Source organism: Myotis daubentonii, chromosome 5 (assembly GCF_963259705.1).
Source record: "Myotis daubentonii chromosome 5, mMyoDau2.1, whole genome shotgun sequence".
NCBI lineage: Eukaryota > Metazoa > Chordata > Mammalia > Chiroptera > Vespertilionidae > Myotis > Myotis daubentonii.
Genome location: NC_081844.1, coordinates 73,342,307 through 73,358,739, shown reverse-complemented (window position 1 = coordinate 73,358,739; position 16,433 = coordinate 73,342,307). Strand labels below are relative to the sequence as shown.

Below are 16,433 nucleotides of genomic sequence, written 5' to 3'. Positions count from 1 at the left end.
CTTCCTTTGAGGTTCCTAATTGACGCCTTCATTTTGGGGTCTGTAATTAGCCTCTAGTGGTAGGCAGGAGGGCTCCCCCTTCTGGCCTCATTTCAAATGAGGTTTCTTTTTATTAATTTTCAGGCGCAATAGCACTTACCACTCTCTGAGACCACCCTACTTATTCATTTATTGGATTTTCATCTTTATCCTCCTTCTAGCATGTAAGCAGGGAGCGTGGCTATCTTGCTGACACCACTCGGTGCCAGACACCACTCGGAGGCTCTGCACTTTGGGATGAATGAATGGCTGGGTGACAGAAGCCCAGCTGAATCTGGTTCTCCCTTAATCCCCGAGTTTGGGCAAGCCTCCGTCTCCTGGTGTGTGAAGCGGGGATGGAGGGAGGAGGATGTTGAACTAGACGGTGCTGATGAGCTGTGAAGTTTCGGCCTTGCTTTCTCACTAGTCTTCGGCCAGGAGCCAGCCGCTGGGCCCGTGGCGCCTCAGCTCCCCACCTGTGTAATGGGTGTGAGCTCATCCCAACGTCTCGGGTTGGCAGCGATGCCTTATAAGGCGGCAGAAGCCGAGGGCGGGCGAGGCCGTGTGGGTGGAGAGAAATCACAACATCCTGCAGCGGGGGCGGGGCGGGGGTGCCCGCGGCGCCGCGCCGGAGGCCGGGGAGCCGCTGGGGAGGCCTGCAGCCTCCTCTGGGCCTCTCCTCGCTTCCTCGGTGCGCCCTGCAGGATGGGCCGACCCAAAGGAAGACGAGCGGACCGTAGCCCCTGGCAGCTCGCGGCCCGGGAGGCCCAGAATGCCCAGTGCGGGTCCCCTGCAAACCCTAGCAAAGCCCCGGCGGCGGCGGGACCCGGGCCACACCCCCCCCTGCTGGCCCAATCAGAGTGCGCGGTGAGAACAACTGAACATCCGGCCTCCGGGGCGTGACCCAGAGGACCCACCGCCGTTGTCCCGGCGGAGGCTCGGCCCTAATTGGCAGTTCGGCAACCTACGACGGCGCAGAAATTCGAACCCAGGGGCCGGACCCTACCGCAAACCACGGAGGAAGGGGTGACGCATAAGTCCCGCCTCCCGCTCCTCGGAGCGAATCCCTGGCTCGGGGGCGGGGCAAGATGCAGAGGTTGTCTAATGGAGAGACGGCGCGGGGAGCGCCCTCCCGGTGATTGGCCGAGTAAAGTAAACAGAGGGTGGGGCGGGGCGGGGCGGGGCGGGGCGGGGCGGGCCGGCGCCGGGGTGGCCCCCGGAGGGGGCGGAGAGTGCGCGGCGGGCGGCGGCGGCCGGGAGGCCCGGGAGGCCGCGGTGCGGTCACTGCGAGCCGAGCCGAGCCGAGCCGCGCCGATCGCCATCCGGCCCCGGCTCCCGCGCGCGATCCCGGCCGGTGGCGCGGGCCGGCGGCGCCGCAGCCCATGGAGCTCGAAAACATCGTAGCGAACACGGTGCTACTCAAGGCCCGGGAAGGTGAGGCGGCCGGGCGGGCGGCCGGGTGCGAAGAACGCGGGCACGCGGCCTCTGAGCTCGGCGGGGCGACCCCGCCACCCCATCTCCTAGGGCGGCGCGCTTCGCGCCCCTCACCCGCGCAGACACGAGTCTTTCCGGCCCCGCGTCCTCCTCCTCCGCACCTGCCCCCAGGAGCTCGGGCCCAGGAAGGGGCGGGGGGCAGGCCACCGCCCTCGCGGTGTGGGGAAAATGAGGGGGTGAACGAGCGGGTCTGGTGTACCAAGCGGAAGGAAGAGGGAAGGGTGGGACCCGAGACCCAGGAGAGCTTCTCTGAGGCCTCTCCCAGGTGAGAGAGGAGAAGATGCCCCGGGAAGGGGCAACCTACCCCCACGTGCCTGGGGCCCGGGGCCCGTGCACAGCCTGGACGGGCACAAGTTGATGCAGGGTAAAGGTTTGGAGAATGAATGAACGGCCATCGGACTTGGGGAAGCTGCTTGTCACGTATGCTACCAATATGACTGCCACTTGCCCAGCACCTGATGACACGGGACAGAGGTGAATGGTTCACGATTTTTGCCTTCAGGAAGCACACAGGCTACTGGGGCAAATAAGCACAGAATTCAGTGGGAGGCGGCTTTGAAAGAAGAGAGCATACTGGGCTGGCAGGGTTGTAAGTGCAAGGCCTGGCAGGGGGAGCTGGTCTGGTGAACCAAGTGTGTGCTGAGCTCCTCATGGCTCCCACCCAACGTGTTAGCAGACACCTGCTCTAGAGGGTCCTGGGAGACGCAGAAGGACCAAACCTGACCCTCACTGCCGGGTGCTCAGTCTGCCCCTCCTCTGCTATTGTCCACCTTGGTGACATAATCAAACACACACTTGGTGCTGTGTCCTGTCCAGGGTGCTGGCAACCAGACTGTACAAGACCCTTCTTTTTGGAACTCTAGGACAGAGAGGTCATGACAGTTTTTCCACTCTGCTGAGCTTCCGGCTGAAAGTGCCCTGAAAGAGTAATCTGCTTCACCTTTGTGCCCCTTTTGCAGCGACTCTCCTCCGGGTTACATAGTAAGACTGTAACCCGGGCTGAGGATACAGGATGCCCCAATACAGCTTATAGGAAGCCCAGAGGAGCCCCAGCTGGCACAGCATCTGGTACCTTCTGCCTCCCCAGTGGGTATTGACCCCAGGGAGGTGCTGCCTGGAAATAGGCATGGCAGGCTGGGTCCTTAGTGCCCAGAGCCTTCCTTATCTCCTGTCCCTTATCGAGTCCGGGGCTGGGCCTTCCTCCCAGCCTCTGGGGGCATCTGCCGATTCTGTTCTGCCTCGTCATCCAGCAAGCCAGGGAGGAGGGGTGAGGAGAGCCTGGCCTGGCCTCCCTCCTATTGCTGTAGCTAATTCAGGCCTCAGGCTGCTGAGAACACTGTCTTGCCTGGCCAGAGAGTATGGGCACCATCAAATAGGCTTCTTCAGGCCATGGGTGAGGCATAGGAGTTTGGCCAGAACCGGGACCCATGCCTCCACTGAGGAATCCTCACCCCACCTGGCTGTGTCTCTCCCACCTACCTGGCTCTAGACAAGTCTCTTCTCTCTGAACTTTAGTAACCTTTTTTTGTGGAATGGTTGGGAAGAGGACATGAAAACTAAAGGAAATCCCAATTGTCTCTGAGTCCTGAACCCTGGCCCGTGGACTGGCTGCATCAGAATCCCTTCATGAGCTGGCTGACGGCTTGGGGCTGGGTCTTTGCCAGCTTGCCAAGTGGTTTGGGAGCCTTTGGTGTATATATTCAGTTGACACCTAATAAATATCTGACATATTTGGGGTGGGAAAGGAGCTTGGGTTGTGACCCCAAGGATACGGGTTCCAATCCTGCCTCTGGTACCTCCAGGTTTTGTGATCTTGAACACAACGGTTCATTTCAGGGTCTTGGTTTTCTTATGAAATTGGGCCAGGTCTGGCAGAGCTGCTGAGAGGATGAAGTGAGACAGCCCTGGATATGGGAGGCCTCGCTTAGTCCTTCCTTTTCCAGGTGCCCAGAGACATAGTGAGGTGACCAAGTTGGGGCAGGGAGGAGCCCCACTGACTGGTGGCAGTTCCAGGACAGGATATTTGCGTGTGACTCTGTGCTGCTGCCTTAATGTGGCTGGGAGGAGGGGAGGGAGGAGGAAGTAACTGATGGGGAGGCAGGCGGATGGAGGGTTGGGTGAGGGACCTGCGGGGGTGGGGGAGGAGTTCCCCTTCTAGGGAGGTCTTGCCTGGGTTGGGGTGGGGGGGGGGGGTCTGTTGCTTACTCACAATGGAGCAATGACTGGGATACACTGGGTGTGGGCTGCAGGAGGGCTGCTAGTGGGTTTCCCAATGGGTGCCCTGCAACACTTCCTCCTCTGGTCAGCTTGGGTCAGGGAGCACATTGAGGGACCCAGCCCTGCTTCCTCCCGAGAAGGCAGCCCCTTCCCCTTGCACCACCCGCCTTCAGCAGGCCAGATGGAGATAAGACTGGGTAACCCAGGGGGGAAACTGAGGCCAGGCAAGGGAAAGTGGTAGCTTGAGATTGCCATTGACTTGGAGCTGGGGCCCACCTCTTGTCACAGCCCTACTGGTGTTGGACACAGACTCTCCCAGTCACCCTCGCAACACCTCCGGAAGTGGCCTAGGACCCAAAGTACACATGGAGAAATTGAGGTTAATAGTGGGCAAGTGATGGGCCTAAAGTGTGAATTGGAGATTCCAACCAAGGTCTCTAAGACTCAGGCCCCTCCCACTATTCTCAACCTCATGGCCCACAGGCCACATCTGGCTAGCTCTCTTAACATGTTTTATTTGGCTGAAGTGGTATTTAAAAAAATAGGAACCAATATTTCATATAACAGTCTGGATTCCCAGAGCTGGCCAGCATTCTTGCCTAGCAGAAACCAAGCAACAGCTGGAGTTGTGCTGCAGCCGCCTCTAGTAGAAGGGACACGACTAGGTCAGTTCACCCCACTCTCCACCACTCCCTGTTGTCTCCCATCTGGTCCGCATTCACCATATCTGCCTAGCTTTGTAGGCATTTGAGCTGCTACCTGGGTCTCCGCAGCTGTAGTTGGGAGGTCACCTAGGTGAAATGAGGCAGGTCTGAGGGCCAGGGAAGCCCCTGTGTGCAGGGGTGGGCATCCTGAGTGCCAACCCTCCTGCTGCCACCTGATCTGAGTCTCTCATAGCCCTGATACAGGGCCCAGTGACTCAGGCTGCCCTCTGGCTCTGGCAACTGTCAGGCATATGTCCTAGAATCTCCCCCTTTGGGGTGTTGATTTACATGGTTCCCGCCATTGTCAAGTTCTTTTCTATTTTCTTCACCTGAGAAACTACCTGCTAGGTAGCAGCTGAGACTTGCCGGGGCTGCCCAGAAACCCCCTTCCTCAGCGTCCTGGGCTTACTGCCCTCTTGGCTCTTCCAGCCCAGGAGCCCCCAGCAGGAGGATGGATGGGACCATGCATGTCCGGGGACCCAGTGAGGATGTGTTGGAGTTGTAGAAGGAAGGCCTCTGCCGGCCTCCTTTAGTGAACCGTGCCTCGGCTGGGCCCCGAGGCCTCCGGACCACGCTGCGTGGAGGGGAGGCATGGCGGTGGCCACTCAGCGCCTGTTCGCTCCCACAGGTGGTGGCGGGAATCGAAAAGGCAAAAGCAAGAAATGGCGACAGATGCTGCAGTTCCCCCACATCAGCCAGTGCGAAGAGCTGCGGCTCACCCTCGGTGAGGCCTGGGTGGAGACCCGGGGTGCCGAGGCCAGGGCGCCCTGCTGGTGTCAGGGAGCCTCCCCTGAGACCTTACCCTGGGGCAGACGGGCAAGGTTGGGGGGGTCCAGGGAGCAGATTTAGGCTGCACCACCCACCTCAGTTTCAGTTCCTGGACTTGTGATGGGTGAAGGCAAAGAGCAAACAAAACAGCAGGGGGTGGGTGGGGTGAGTGTGGGGAGTAGGGCAGGGTCAGATTTGGGGCAGTATGAGAGCAACAGAGGAAGAAAGGGCTGGGCCTAGGGGGAGCAGAGCTCAGGGGACAGAGGATATAGTAGAGGCTGGAGCCAGCCCACAGATTGACTTTGTTGGGAACCTTACGCAGTCTGGTCCTGGGGGGCCCAGCAAAGCCTTGACCAGAAGGGCCCAAAACCCCAGTTCCTGCTTATCTTGGCTGAGGCCCCAGGTCTGAGCAGTACTTGAGGTTGCCCAGGCCCCCCTGACAACCTACATGTGGGCAAGGAGTATATTGTAGCTGCTTCCACTGCCTGGGAAGGAGATCTAGCCTGGAGCGCAACGGAAGCCACAGCTTCCTCCCGTACTTTCGCCAGGCAGGCAGCAGGTGTGGGCCCAGCCTGGGCCTGGGCGGAACCTCAGACCACACCCAACCCCAGCACTGTGACGAATTCGAGGTGGTGTGAACCAGGAGACAGTGGGGGAGGTGAGGGCCCCGGTTCCAGAGCCACACTCCTGGCTGTGTGACCTTAGACTAATCACTTAGCCTTTCTGGGCCTCAGAGTCCCAAGCTATGATACAGTAGAGGTTCTAAAGGAGAAAACGGGTGCCATGCTTCAGGGCTGGAAGCTGTCGATGGGATCCAGGGCCTGGTGGTGTGGACAGGAATGCCCCACTGGCTAGCTCCAGGTCCAGAACCCAGCAGCTCCCACCTCTGCCTGCAGAGCGTGACTACCACAGCCTATGCGAGCGGCAGCCCATTGGGCGCCTGCTGTTCCGAGAATTCTGCACCACGAGGCCTGAGCTGACCCGCTGCATTGCCTTCCTGGATGAGGTGGTGAGTGCTGCTTAGCCCCAGGCCTAGCCCAACACCCAGGGTAGACAGAGGTCCCAGACCCTGTGTGCTCTGGTGCCCCACACCTGTTACTTCCCCCAGACCTCAAGCCTCTCCACCTTCCACCCTGCAGGCTGAGTATGAAGTGACTCCTGATGAGAAGAGGAAGGCATGTGGGCAGAGGCTAATGCAGAATTTTCTGAGCCACACGGTGAGTGAGCAGTGATGGAGGGATGACGGCAGCGGGCAGAGCTCAGTGATGGGGAGAGGAGTGGTTACCACCTGGGCAGAGATGCCCTGGAGCTGCTCCAGGCTTATCAGGCAGCACCGTGGGCACAGAGCCTAGGAGGGGGGACAAGTAGCCTGCCAGCAGCTCTGCTCTCCCCTGCCTCTAATGTAGAAGCAGGAACCGAGTTCAGTCATCAGACAGGCTAGGGCACCACCAGCCTGCAGCTGCCCCTAGCACTGGCCCGAGATATCTGCCATCTCTGCCCTAGGAGTGAGCAGCTGGCCAAGGGGGCCTGTTCACTGACCTGTCTGTGGCCTGTCCTCAGGGTCCTGACCTCATTCCTGAGGTCCCCCAGCAACTGGTGACTAACTGTGCCCAGCAGCTGGAGAAGGGGCCCTGCAAAGACCTCTTCCAGGAACTAACCCGGTAAGCCTCTCCCTCCCACAGGCCTAAAATTGCGTCCTGAGGAGGGGCTTCTGTGGGTCTGGAAGACTGTGAACAGCTCAGCTGCTCAGCCTCTCATCCCAGCCTTGCCATGCTGTGTGACCTGGGGCAGGTTGCCTCCCCTCTCTGTAGCATCCTCAACTTCAGCACGGGTGTGTCTCCGTCCTAGGTGGGTTAGCAGGAGGGTTGGCTGAGGATGCTGCCTTTTAGGCTGAGCGTGCATGTAACAGGGGGACTGGTCCATCAGACTGAGAACCTGGGATGTCAGGCTGACCAGTGGGCTGGGCCTTCTCAATAGGCTGACCCATGAGTACCTGAGTGTGGCCCCTTTTGCCGACTACCTCGACAGCATCTACTTCAACCGTTTCCTGCAGTGGAAGTGGCTGGAAAGGTGAGCTCCTCGAAGGTGGGGCCAGGCCGGCCAGGTTGTTGGGGCTGTCATGGGCCTTGGACCCCTGCTCAGTCATTTGCTCCCCAAATCCTTTCCCACAGGCAGCCAGTGACCAAAAACACCTTCAGGCAGTACCGAGTCCTGGGCAAAGGTGGCTTTGGGGAGGTGAGTGGCCAAGCCAGACCATGTAGTGGTGGGGTAGAGTGGGTCCTGGACAAGCCCTCCTCCCTGCCCCCCAAACCTCTGTGCCCCCAGCAAGAGCACAGCTTGTTCCCATTTGCCTCACCTACCCTGGCTGTTAGGTGTGCGCCTGCCAGGTACGGGCAACAGGCAAGATGTATGCCTGCAAGAAGCTGGAGAAGAAGCGCATCAAGAAGCGGAAAGGGGAGGCCATGGCACTCAACGAGAAGCAGATCCTGGAGAAAGTGAACAGTAGGTTTGTAGTAAGTACAGACAGGAGACCTGCCCTGCCCCTGGCCATGTACTTGCCCTCCCCACTCACCAGGCTGATCTTTTCCCCCCACCCCACCCCTCACCCCTCCAGGCACTGCTCCCATTCTTGGAGATGCCTGGGAAGGGCAGGTTTTGGGGTGTTGATACCAGGCCCGGGAAGCAGGCTGGGCCCCCAGGAGTGGCACTGAGGATATCTTGGGCGGCTGGCACCAGCCCCGCCACCAGGTGGCCTGTGTTCCCTGCCTAAGGGCTCGGGTCCCTTGGGCCACAGGTGAGCTTGGCCTATGCCTATGAGACCAAGGACGCGCTGTGCCTGGTGCTGACACTGATGAACGGAGGTGACCTCAAATTCCACATCTACCACATGGGCCAGGCTGGCTTCCCAGAGGCACGGGCCGTCTTCTACGCTGCCGAGATCTGCTGTGGCCTGGAGGACCTGCATCGGGAGCGCATTGTGTACAGGTGCGGAGTTTGCCTCCCACCAGGGGCTGTGGCTGGGCACGAGGGAAGGTGCTGGGAAGATGTGGGTGTCTGAGCCCAGGGAAGCGCTGGCTCGAGGCTCTGCACTTGCCCACATTAGGTGGATTTGAAAGGCTCAGAACCCAGGCTCTGGGATCTGGCTGGCCCGGGGGTGAATCCGGCATCGTCACCCTCCTCAGTGACTTTGGGCCAGTCTGCTTCCTGCGCCTGACACTGTTTCCTTTCCTGGAAAACAGAGGCTATAATTCCTGCCTGGTGGGTTGTTATAGGGGCCAAATGAGAGCATTTGGTAAAATACACAAGGCTTGGCAGTGAGGGCTCTGCCCATTACTGTTATTGGTGATTATTTCCTTGGAGTCTCCCAATAGCCCCAGGAGGGGAAGAATGAGCAGCCCCATTTGACAGGAAAGGTGGAGTCAGCCACCAAAGGGTTGGGGGGAGCTTGGGGGGATCCCCTCGACACTGGGTGAGCAAGGCTACTAATGACATCTGGGGAGCTTCCCTAGGTAAGAGATGCCTTCCACATGCCTAGTCAGTCCCAGGAGAACTGGCTCCATAAATCCTTCGTCTGCTCCCTCGAACTGGGGTTGCTGCGGGTGGAGGGCAAGGCTCTCTTGTCACCCTGGCAACAAATGGCTCCTACATGTGCTGCACATCACATCCCAGGAGTTGACCCAACAGGGAGGGGGTAGCCCTGCCTGGCTGCCTGGCACACTGAGCAGCATCTGATCCTGCCCTTCTCTCCCCACAGGGACCTGAAGCCAGAGAACATCCTACTGGATGACCATGGTGGGTGGGGGGGTCACAAAGGGGGGGGGTCACAAAGGTATGGTGGTGTGGGGTGGAGTCCAGCCCACCTGCTTCATGGGCTCCTCACTTTTTCACCCACATTCAGGTCACATCCGAATCTCTGACCTGGGGCTGGCTGTGCATGTGCCTGAGGGCCAGACCATCAAAGGCCGTGTGGGCACCGTGGGCTACATGGGTAAGTCCTCTCACCGTCCTGGGCCCGACACCTCCCTCCCCCCAACTTCTGTGGAGTCTCCTGTGTCTCAGGGAATAGAAAGAGCTATTGTCCCTCTTTCATAGATCAGGAGTCAAGACTCAGGGCCCCACATACGTGTGAACCCACTTCATTTATTACTTACTGAGCTCCTATTGGCTGGGCTTGCAGGTGGCAACCAGTGAAGGGACTTAAATCCATGTCCATGGCCCCAGCCCTCCACCCCCCTGACCTGCCTATACTCAGAGTGGGAGTGCCCATCTGGGGAGGGGCCAAGATGAGGTCCTGGGTTCCCCTCTGGGACAACATGACACAGTAGGCGGAGCCCGAACTGCAGGTGGTCTCTTACCCACCCCTTGCTTATTGTGTGTCCTCGGACCAGCCACTCCCAGCCTCACTTTTCCTGACTGTGATCCTCATACCTCCTGCCAGGGTTGCCTTGAAGATGAAGAGGCAGTAGAGGCAACTCACCCTGCCCTGTAGGCAGTGTAGGCATCCAGCAAGTGACTTTCCTCCTTTCCTTGGTCTAATGCTAAATCCATAGGTTGCAAACTGGTAGCCTCACGGGCTTCCATTGGCCTATGTTTGTGTGTTTCAATCAAATTAGTTTAAAACAATTGGAATTGGTTGCCAACATTGAATGAGCCAGACTGCCTCACATTAAAAATACGGATTTCTGACTTCTTTGAAAAGTTAGAAACCTGCCCTCTGCAGGTGCTCTCCTACTCACCATGGTCCCCACCGGGCCATTGGCAGTGCCTACTTGCCTGGTGGGTGTTCGAGCTGATCCCCTGCCTTGACATGTGATGGGCTTCCTGGGGTACCCCTAACTCCTTCTTACCCCTAACTCCTGTGCCACCCACCCAGCTCCAGAGGTGGTGAAGAATGAACGGTACACGTTCAGCCCAGACTGGTGGGCGCTAGGCTGCCTTCTGTACGAGATGATTGCAGGCCAATCGCCCTTCCAGCAGAGGAAAAAGAAGATTAAGCGGGAGGAGGTGGAGCGGCTGGTGAAGGAGGTGGTTGAAGAGTACTCCGATCAATTTTCCCTGCAGGCCCGCTCACTCTGCTCACAGGTGTGGCAGCCAGCGGGAGGCCTGGGCTGGGGCTGGGCACCTCTCCCAAGGCCACCCTGACCACCCCTCCCCTGCTACAGCTCCTTTGCAAGGACCCTGCCGAGCGTCTGGGGTGTCGTGGAGGTGGTGCCTGTGAAGTGAAGGAGCACCCCATCTTCAAGAAACTGAACTTCAAGCGTCTGGGAGCGGGCATACTGGAGCCGCCCTTCAAGCCTGATGTGAGTACCACCTATACAAAGGCAGGACCAAGCCAGGGAGGGGGCTGGCGGCTCTTGGAGTCAGGATACCTTCCATTTGAATGTAAGAAAGCCTAACTCAAACAGCTTAGCCAACAAAACAGATAATTCCCTGGACTCACAAAAATGGAAAGCCCCACCTGGGGCTCCAACTGTGTTGTAGGAATTGTCTCTCCTCCTCCCTCCCCGAGAACTGGTCGCGGGGCGGCATTTACTCGCAGGTAGCTCTCCCAGGGCGTGGCAGGGGTGGACCCAGCAGCTCGAACTCACAGTCTGCCCGCTCAGCCACAGCCACTCCTGTGGATAAAGAGCACCTCTTGCCCAATGATTTAAAAAGTCCTAAAAGGGAGGATAAAAGGCCTAACGCTGACACTGATTGCCTGTGATCCCTCAGAGGCCCCTCAGGGGCCACACCCGATCATATGCCTGCCTGCAGCACTGCTAATGGAGGAGACCAGTTCCCCAGAGGAGAACCAAGATGCTGTTAACAGCAGGGGGAAGGGCTGTTAGGGTTGGCGTAACACCTGGTACCCACCACACCTGGCAGTGCTCACATTCCATCTGTGGACAGAACCCTCCCTCTTGTAGAAGCTCACCCATTTGCTGACATCTCAGTGGGTCAGGCATCCTGCAGGCAGGAATATTCTTGAGTTATCAGACTCCAAGTGCCAAAACCCCAACTCAGACTTACTTAAGCCCAACATGGAGTTTGTTGGTTCATTTGGCCAGAAAGTCCCAGAGTAGGACCCACATCAGGGTTTTATGCTGTGTTGCCAGGACTCCATCTCTTGGCTCTGCTTCAGCCTGTTGACTGCCCTCCCACTAAATTCAGGCTTCTCTGTATAAAGTCACAGGGAAGGTTCTGATTGGCCAGAATTAGGTCATGTGCTTACTCCCCTCCCATGTGTGAGAGGCCTGTGTCTTGTGTTCACCAGGAACACTGGGGAGGCAGGAAGGTGATAGGCAGACCAGGTTGATGCATGATTGTTTATTCATTCAACAAATATCTGAGTGCCCAGATGTGCCAGACCCTGGAGATAATGAAGTCAACAGGACCCAGTCCTGCCTTCATGTTCTAGTGGGAGAACACACCAGTATAAGCCAGTAAGTGAAACATTTTAGGTAATGTGAAGTGCAGCAGCAAAGAATAAAGCAGGCTAAAAAGAAGATAAGGAAGATGGGGGGCGTATTTTTAGAAGGATGGTCTCTGAGGAGTTGACAGTTAAGCAGAAGCCTAAAATATGTGAAGGAAAGAACCCTGCCAAGATTCACAGTGTGAGCATTCCAGGGAAAAGGCCTGAGCCAGGCAGTGCGTTCCTGGGGCAGGGACCAGCTTCAAGAACTAATACAGCAACAAGGGGCTAATGTGACAGAGGCGTCTTCCTCTGAGTGTAATGGGGGCCTCTGGGAACATTGAGGCAGGAATGTGAGGTGCTGAGGTGGGCCATAGAGGAGGTGAGTGGAAGGGAGGGACCCACTAGCGGGCTGCTGCCTCTGAAGGACTCTCATGTAGGCCTCACTGACACCCCATGATGTGGGCATTGCTGGGGGTGGCTGAGCCTGACGTCAGCAGCTGCCTCCAGCTGCACTGCCACTCCTACTTCCCAGGCACATCGTCTAATTTAACCTTGAAACCACCCACTGCCCCCAGTCTTTCTAAGTAGAAAATCAGCCCAGCGGCGTAGCTCAGTGGTTGAGCGTCAACCTATGAAGCAGGAGGTCATGGTTTGATTCCCGGTCAGGGCAGGCTGTGGGCTCGATCCCCAGTGTGGGGCGTGCAGGAGGCAGCCAATGATGATTCTCTTTCATCATTGATGGACGTGTCTATCTCTCTCCCTCTCCCTTTCTGAAATCAATAAAAATATGTACTTTTTTTTTAAAAAATATATTTTATTGATTTTTTACAGAGAGGAAAGGAGAGAGATAGAGAGCTAGAAACATTGATGAGAGAGAAACATCGATCAGCCGCCTCCCGCACATCTCCTACTGGGGATGTGCCTGCAACCCAGGTACATGCCCTTGACCGGAATCGAACCTGGGACCCTTCAGTCCGCAGGCCGACGCTCTATCCACTGAGCCAAACCGGTTTCGGCTGTACATTTTTTAAAAGTTAGAAAATCAGTGCCTTGGACTTTAACAAGGCACTGATTGTTTTTAACAACTTTATTGGGAGTTAATTCATATACTATGTAATCCACTCATTTTTAAGTATATAATTAGATGGGTTTTAGCATATTCAAAATTGTACAAGCATCATCACAATCAATTTTAGAACATTTTCATCACCCCCTCCCCCCCAAAAAAACACAAAAAAACCTCGTACCCGTTAGCAGTCATTCCCCATTCTCCCCTTCCCCTGGCAACCACTAATCTTTCTGTCACTATAGACAGGGTGTGCTAAAAAAATGTATACATACTTAATAGCTGATAGCTCAATTGATTTTTTTTCTTTTCAGATTTAACCCATTGGAATTAATAATTATTCAAAGTGTGTACAGTTTTTGGGGACACCCTATATTTGCCTAATCTGGACATTTTATATAAATGAAATTATACATGATGTGGTCCTTTGTTAATGGCATCTTTCCCTTTGCATGTCTTTCTTCTTTTTCCCTTTGCATGTTTTTAAACCTCATCAGTATTATAGCACATTTCAGTCCTTCTCTGTGACTGCACAATATTCCGGTGTATGAATAGTCCACATTTGTTTGCCTTCATCAGTTGCTAGACATCAGGGTTGTTTCCACTTTTTGGCTATCGTGAATAATGCTGCCACGAACATGCACATACACTTTTCTGTGGGGACACGGGTTTCCTTTTCTCTTGGCTGTGTACCTGGGAATGGAGTTGCTGGCTCATCTGGTAATGCTGTTTAACCTTTGGGGAACTGCCAGACTGTTTTCCAAGGCAGCTGCACTATTTTATATGATGATGTTTTAATTGATACCCTTAATAGTAGGGGATGGAGCAAGCTGTTGAACATCCCAAGACAGAGACCCCTCAGCACTGGATGCAGGTGCCCTCTGCAGGTGCCTGCTGAGATTCAGCTTCTGCTCACCTCACCAGTTGTACACGCAGAGAGCTGTGTGCAGACGGAGGGGGCATCTGTTAGTGGTTCCACCCGGCACTGTGGAGGCTGCTGGCTGTGGTGGGTCAGCTACCAGCAACTGGTCAGGGACGGAGAATGATCCCATTTACAGAGGGGAATTGAGCTCAGAGGGAAGGGACTGCCATGCTTAAGAAGTACATGGGTTGCTGGTTTCTGACTCCAAACCAGAGAGCACAACCAGGCCAAGACTGGAGTGGTTCTCAGGGCTGAGCTGCCCTCCCATGCATGGGTGGTGCTCCTATCTGACCACTGCCTTTGTCCCCTCAGCCCCAGGCCATTTATTGCAAGGATGTCCTGGACATCGAACAGTTCTCCACAGTTAAGGGTGTGGAGCTGGAGCCCACGGACCAGGACTTCTACCAGAAGTTTGCCACGGGCAGTGTGCCTATCCCCTGGCAGAATGAGGTGGGACCTGCCCAGCTGAGGGGGCGGCGGTGAAGGGGCTCCAGAGGTCGGCCCTGGGGGCAGTCCTCACAGCTGCTGTCCTGTGGCAGATGGTGGAGACCGAGTGCTTCCAGGAGCTGAATGTCTTCGGGCTGGATGGCTCAGTTCCCCCAGACCTGGACTGGAAGGGCCAGCCCCCTGCACCCCCCAAGAAGGGACTGCTGCAGAGACTCTTCAGTCGCCAGGTAACCCCAGTAGTGTCCTCCCTGGGCCCCAGCCTTGCTCCAGGGGATGGTGGGTGGGAGGCCGGGCCAGTGCCCGCATGTGCTGTGAGTGGGCTTCCTCCAGCCGTGCCAGTGGTACCCAGGGTCTCTGGTCTCATTCCCGCCCATCCCCCACCTCTGGCTGGGCTCACGGCCTCTTTTCTCTTTCCAGAGGTGAGCAGTGTAGGCTCCCCGTGGGTTGGCTTTGCTGCCTGGCCTCGGGGAGCCACGGGCAGCCCTTCCATGGCAGAGGCAAGATGTGGGAGAAAGAAGTCCGGTGCCCGCTCCCCACCTTACCCTCCCCACTGCTTTCGTTCCCTGCACCCCGGCACCTTCAAGCTGCTAGCCTTGCTTAGCCATCTGTTTCCCCATGCCCTGCCTTCAGCTGCCCCAGGGAAGAGCAGCTTGATGGAGCCCTGCCCTGCCAAAGCCTGGATTCCACCTGGTCCCCCTTACTTCAGCCTGTAGTTGGCAGCCCCTGCACCAAGGTGTGGCCTGAGCTGCTGCTCCAGGCCCCGCGTGGGAGGTCCCCTCCCCAGAGCATGGCCCACTCAATGATGGCACTGGTGGCTAACAGCGCTTGCTCTGCCTCTCTCCCTCTGTGTCTTCCCCGCCCTCCAGGACTGCTGTGGGAACTGCAGCGACAGTGAAGAAGAGCTCCCCACCCGCCTCTAGCCCCCAGTCTGAGGCCCCCACCGGCGGTTGGCGGTAGCAGCTACTTCGAGTGCTGTTTACAGTTTTGCACAGTGGTCCTCCCCATTGTCCACTCAAGTTGTGGCCTGGGGAACACAGCCGGAGCTGTCCCCAGTGTTCTCTGCCCCTCAGCCCGCAGTCTGGCTGAGTTTGGCAAGGCCTAGGCTGTCCTTGGGACAAAGGTGCGTCCCTTCAGCTCTTGTCCGTGGAGCTCGGGGCTTTCTGTATTTATGTATTTGTACGAATGTATATAGTGACTAGAGCATTCTGAAGACCCACGCTGGAGCTGGCAGAGGGGCCACTGCCAAACTCAAGGCTCCTCAGGCCCCTGAGCCCCCAGCACTGTGCTCACCGCCGCCGACCTCCGAGTGAGACTCGTGCCTGCCTCTGCTGCCCTAGCTCAGGCCACCACCTCGGGCCCAATGCTGTCCCTTCTCAGCACTTGTCAGAGCTGGACCTGGGGCATGTGCCAAAGTATGAACGGAGATTGGGCTGACTCTGGGGCCCATCAGTCCACTGCCCAGGCTGTCCCAGAGGGGTGTGCCTCTGCCTTCCAGCTCCCAGGGCACCTTGTCCCTCATGTGCCCTGTCCTGAAGACACCTCTTGCAGAAATGCCCCATCCCAGGCGGGGAAAGGGGGTGTCCCTGGCCAACCCTCAAACATTCCAGACTTCTCTCATAACAATAGACACATGTGCCCAGCAATAATCCACCCCTCCCTCTGCGCGTGCGTGTGCGTGTGCGTGTGTGTGTGTGTGTGTGTGTGTGTGTGTGTGTGTGTGTGTGAAGGGGGCAGGCTGAGGTTGTGTGCCTATACGCCAGGCCCCACCCAGCCCTTCCCAGACTGGATAGCCATCCTGGTCCCAGTGTTGGAGTAGCATGGGATTACAGGACCCTGGTTTTTCCATATTTAAAGCCAATTTTTATTACTCATTTTGTCCAATGTAAGCTGCCATGTGTCTCTATATGAATACAGTCTGAGCACAAAGCTGGCCTGCTGCCCCTGCCTGCCTCTTTCTTTCTCCTGGTGCTCGGCCGGTCTTCCTTCTTCCCTGGATCTGCTGGAAGTGGGAAGGGATTGGAGGTGGGCCTGGTGGGGGCTGCCCTTCTAGCAAGGGCCAGGAGTTCCCAGGGTGACCTTGGGGCAGCCTCTCCAAGCATTCAGGCCTTTGGGTTTCTTAGCTTCCTACATGGGATGAGGCCTGAGGGAATTGGGTCCCCACCAAAGTGTGGGTCTGGCTTTGCCTGATTGAGAGGCAGGCTCAGCTGGCAATATCCCCTCCAAGGCCAAGGTGGCCTGGCCCTCAATTGTGGACTTGGAGCAGCCAGGGGAGTGAGGTGGAGCTGCTGTTAGAAACACCTGCCCAGTCTGTCTCACCTGGACACCTGCTGTGTGCCTGGCCCAGGGCCAGTGCACGTGCAGTAGAGCCATCCCGCTGCTTTGCCCTTGAAGCAGGGAATGTGG

At 57.1% G+C, this 16,433-nt stretch overlaps 1 protein-coding gene across 6 annotated transcripts; it reads left to right on the top strand.

Moving 5' to 3' along the window:
* The first annotated feature begins 1,230 nt into the window (after nucleotides 1-1,230).
* GRK6 (G protein-coupled receptor kinase 6) lies at nucleotides 1,231-15,960 on the top strand. Of its 6 annotated transcripts, none has more exons than XM_059698183.1 (16): nucleotides 1,232-1,452; nucleotides 5,062-5,157; nucleotides 6,098-6,210; nucleotides 6,341-6,418; nucleotides 6,762-6,862; nucleotides 7,179-7,271; nucleotides 7,373-7,436; nucleotides 7,574-7,714; nucleotides 7,996-8,186; nucleotides 8,956-8,993; nucleotides 9,100-9,189; nucleotides 10,075-10,283; nucleotides 10,364-10,501; nucleotides 13,896-14,033; nucleotides 14,123-14,257; nucleotides 14,897-15,960. In XM_059698183.1, the coding sequence occupies exons 1-16, from the start codon at nucleotides 1,401-1,403 to the stop codon at nucleotides 14,948-14,950; spliced, it is 1,731 nt and encodes a 576-aa protein (XP_059554166.1). In that variant the 5' UTR covers nucleotides 1,232-1,400; the 3' UTR covers nucleotides 14,951-15,960. The 6 variants fall into 6 exon arrangements, with proteins under 6 accessions (XP_059554168.1, XP_059554166.1, XP_059554167.1 ...); XM_059698184.1 differs by lacking the exon at nucleotides 14,897-15,960 and adding an exon at nucleotides 14,448-14,885; XM_059698185.1 differs by lacking the exon at nucleotides 5,062-5,157 and having other exon boundaries at nucleotides 1,231-1,452; nucleotides 14,895-15,960.
* The last annotated feature ends 473 nt before the right edge of the window (nucleotides 15,961-16,433 follow it).

What these genes read in the sequence shown, in the direction of transcription:
- GRK6 (XM_059698183.1), top strand. Translation starts at nt 1,401, where the DNA reads ATGGAGCTCGAAAACATCGTAGCGAACACGGTGCTACTCAAGGCCCGG. An exon ending in TTGCCTTCCTGGATGAGGTG is followed by an intron (nt 6,211 to 6,340) that starts GTGAGTGCTGCT and finishes TCCACCCTGCAG; the next exon opens with GCTGAGTATGAAGTGACTCC. An exon ending in CTCTTCCAGGAACTAACCCG is followed by an intron (nt 6,863 to 7,178) that starts GTAAGCCTCTCC and finishes CCTTCTCAATAG; the next exon opens with GCTGACCCATGAGTACCTGA.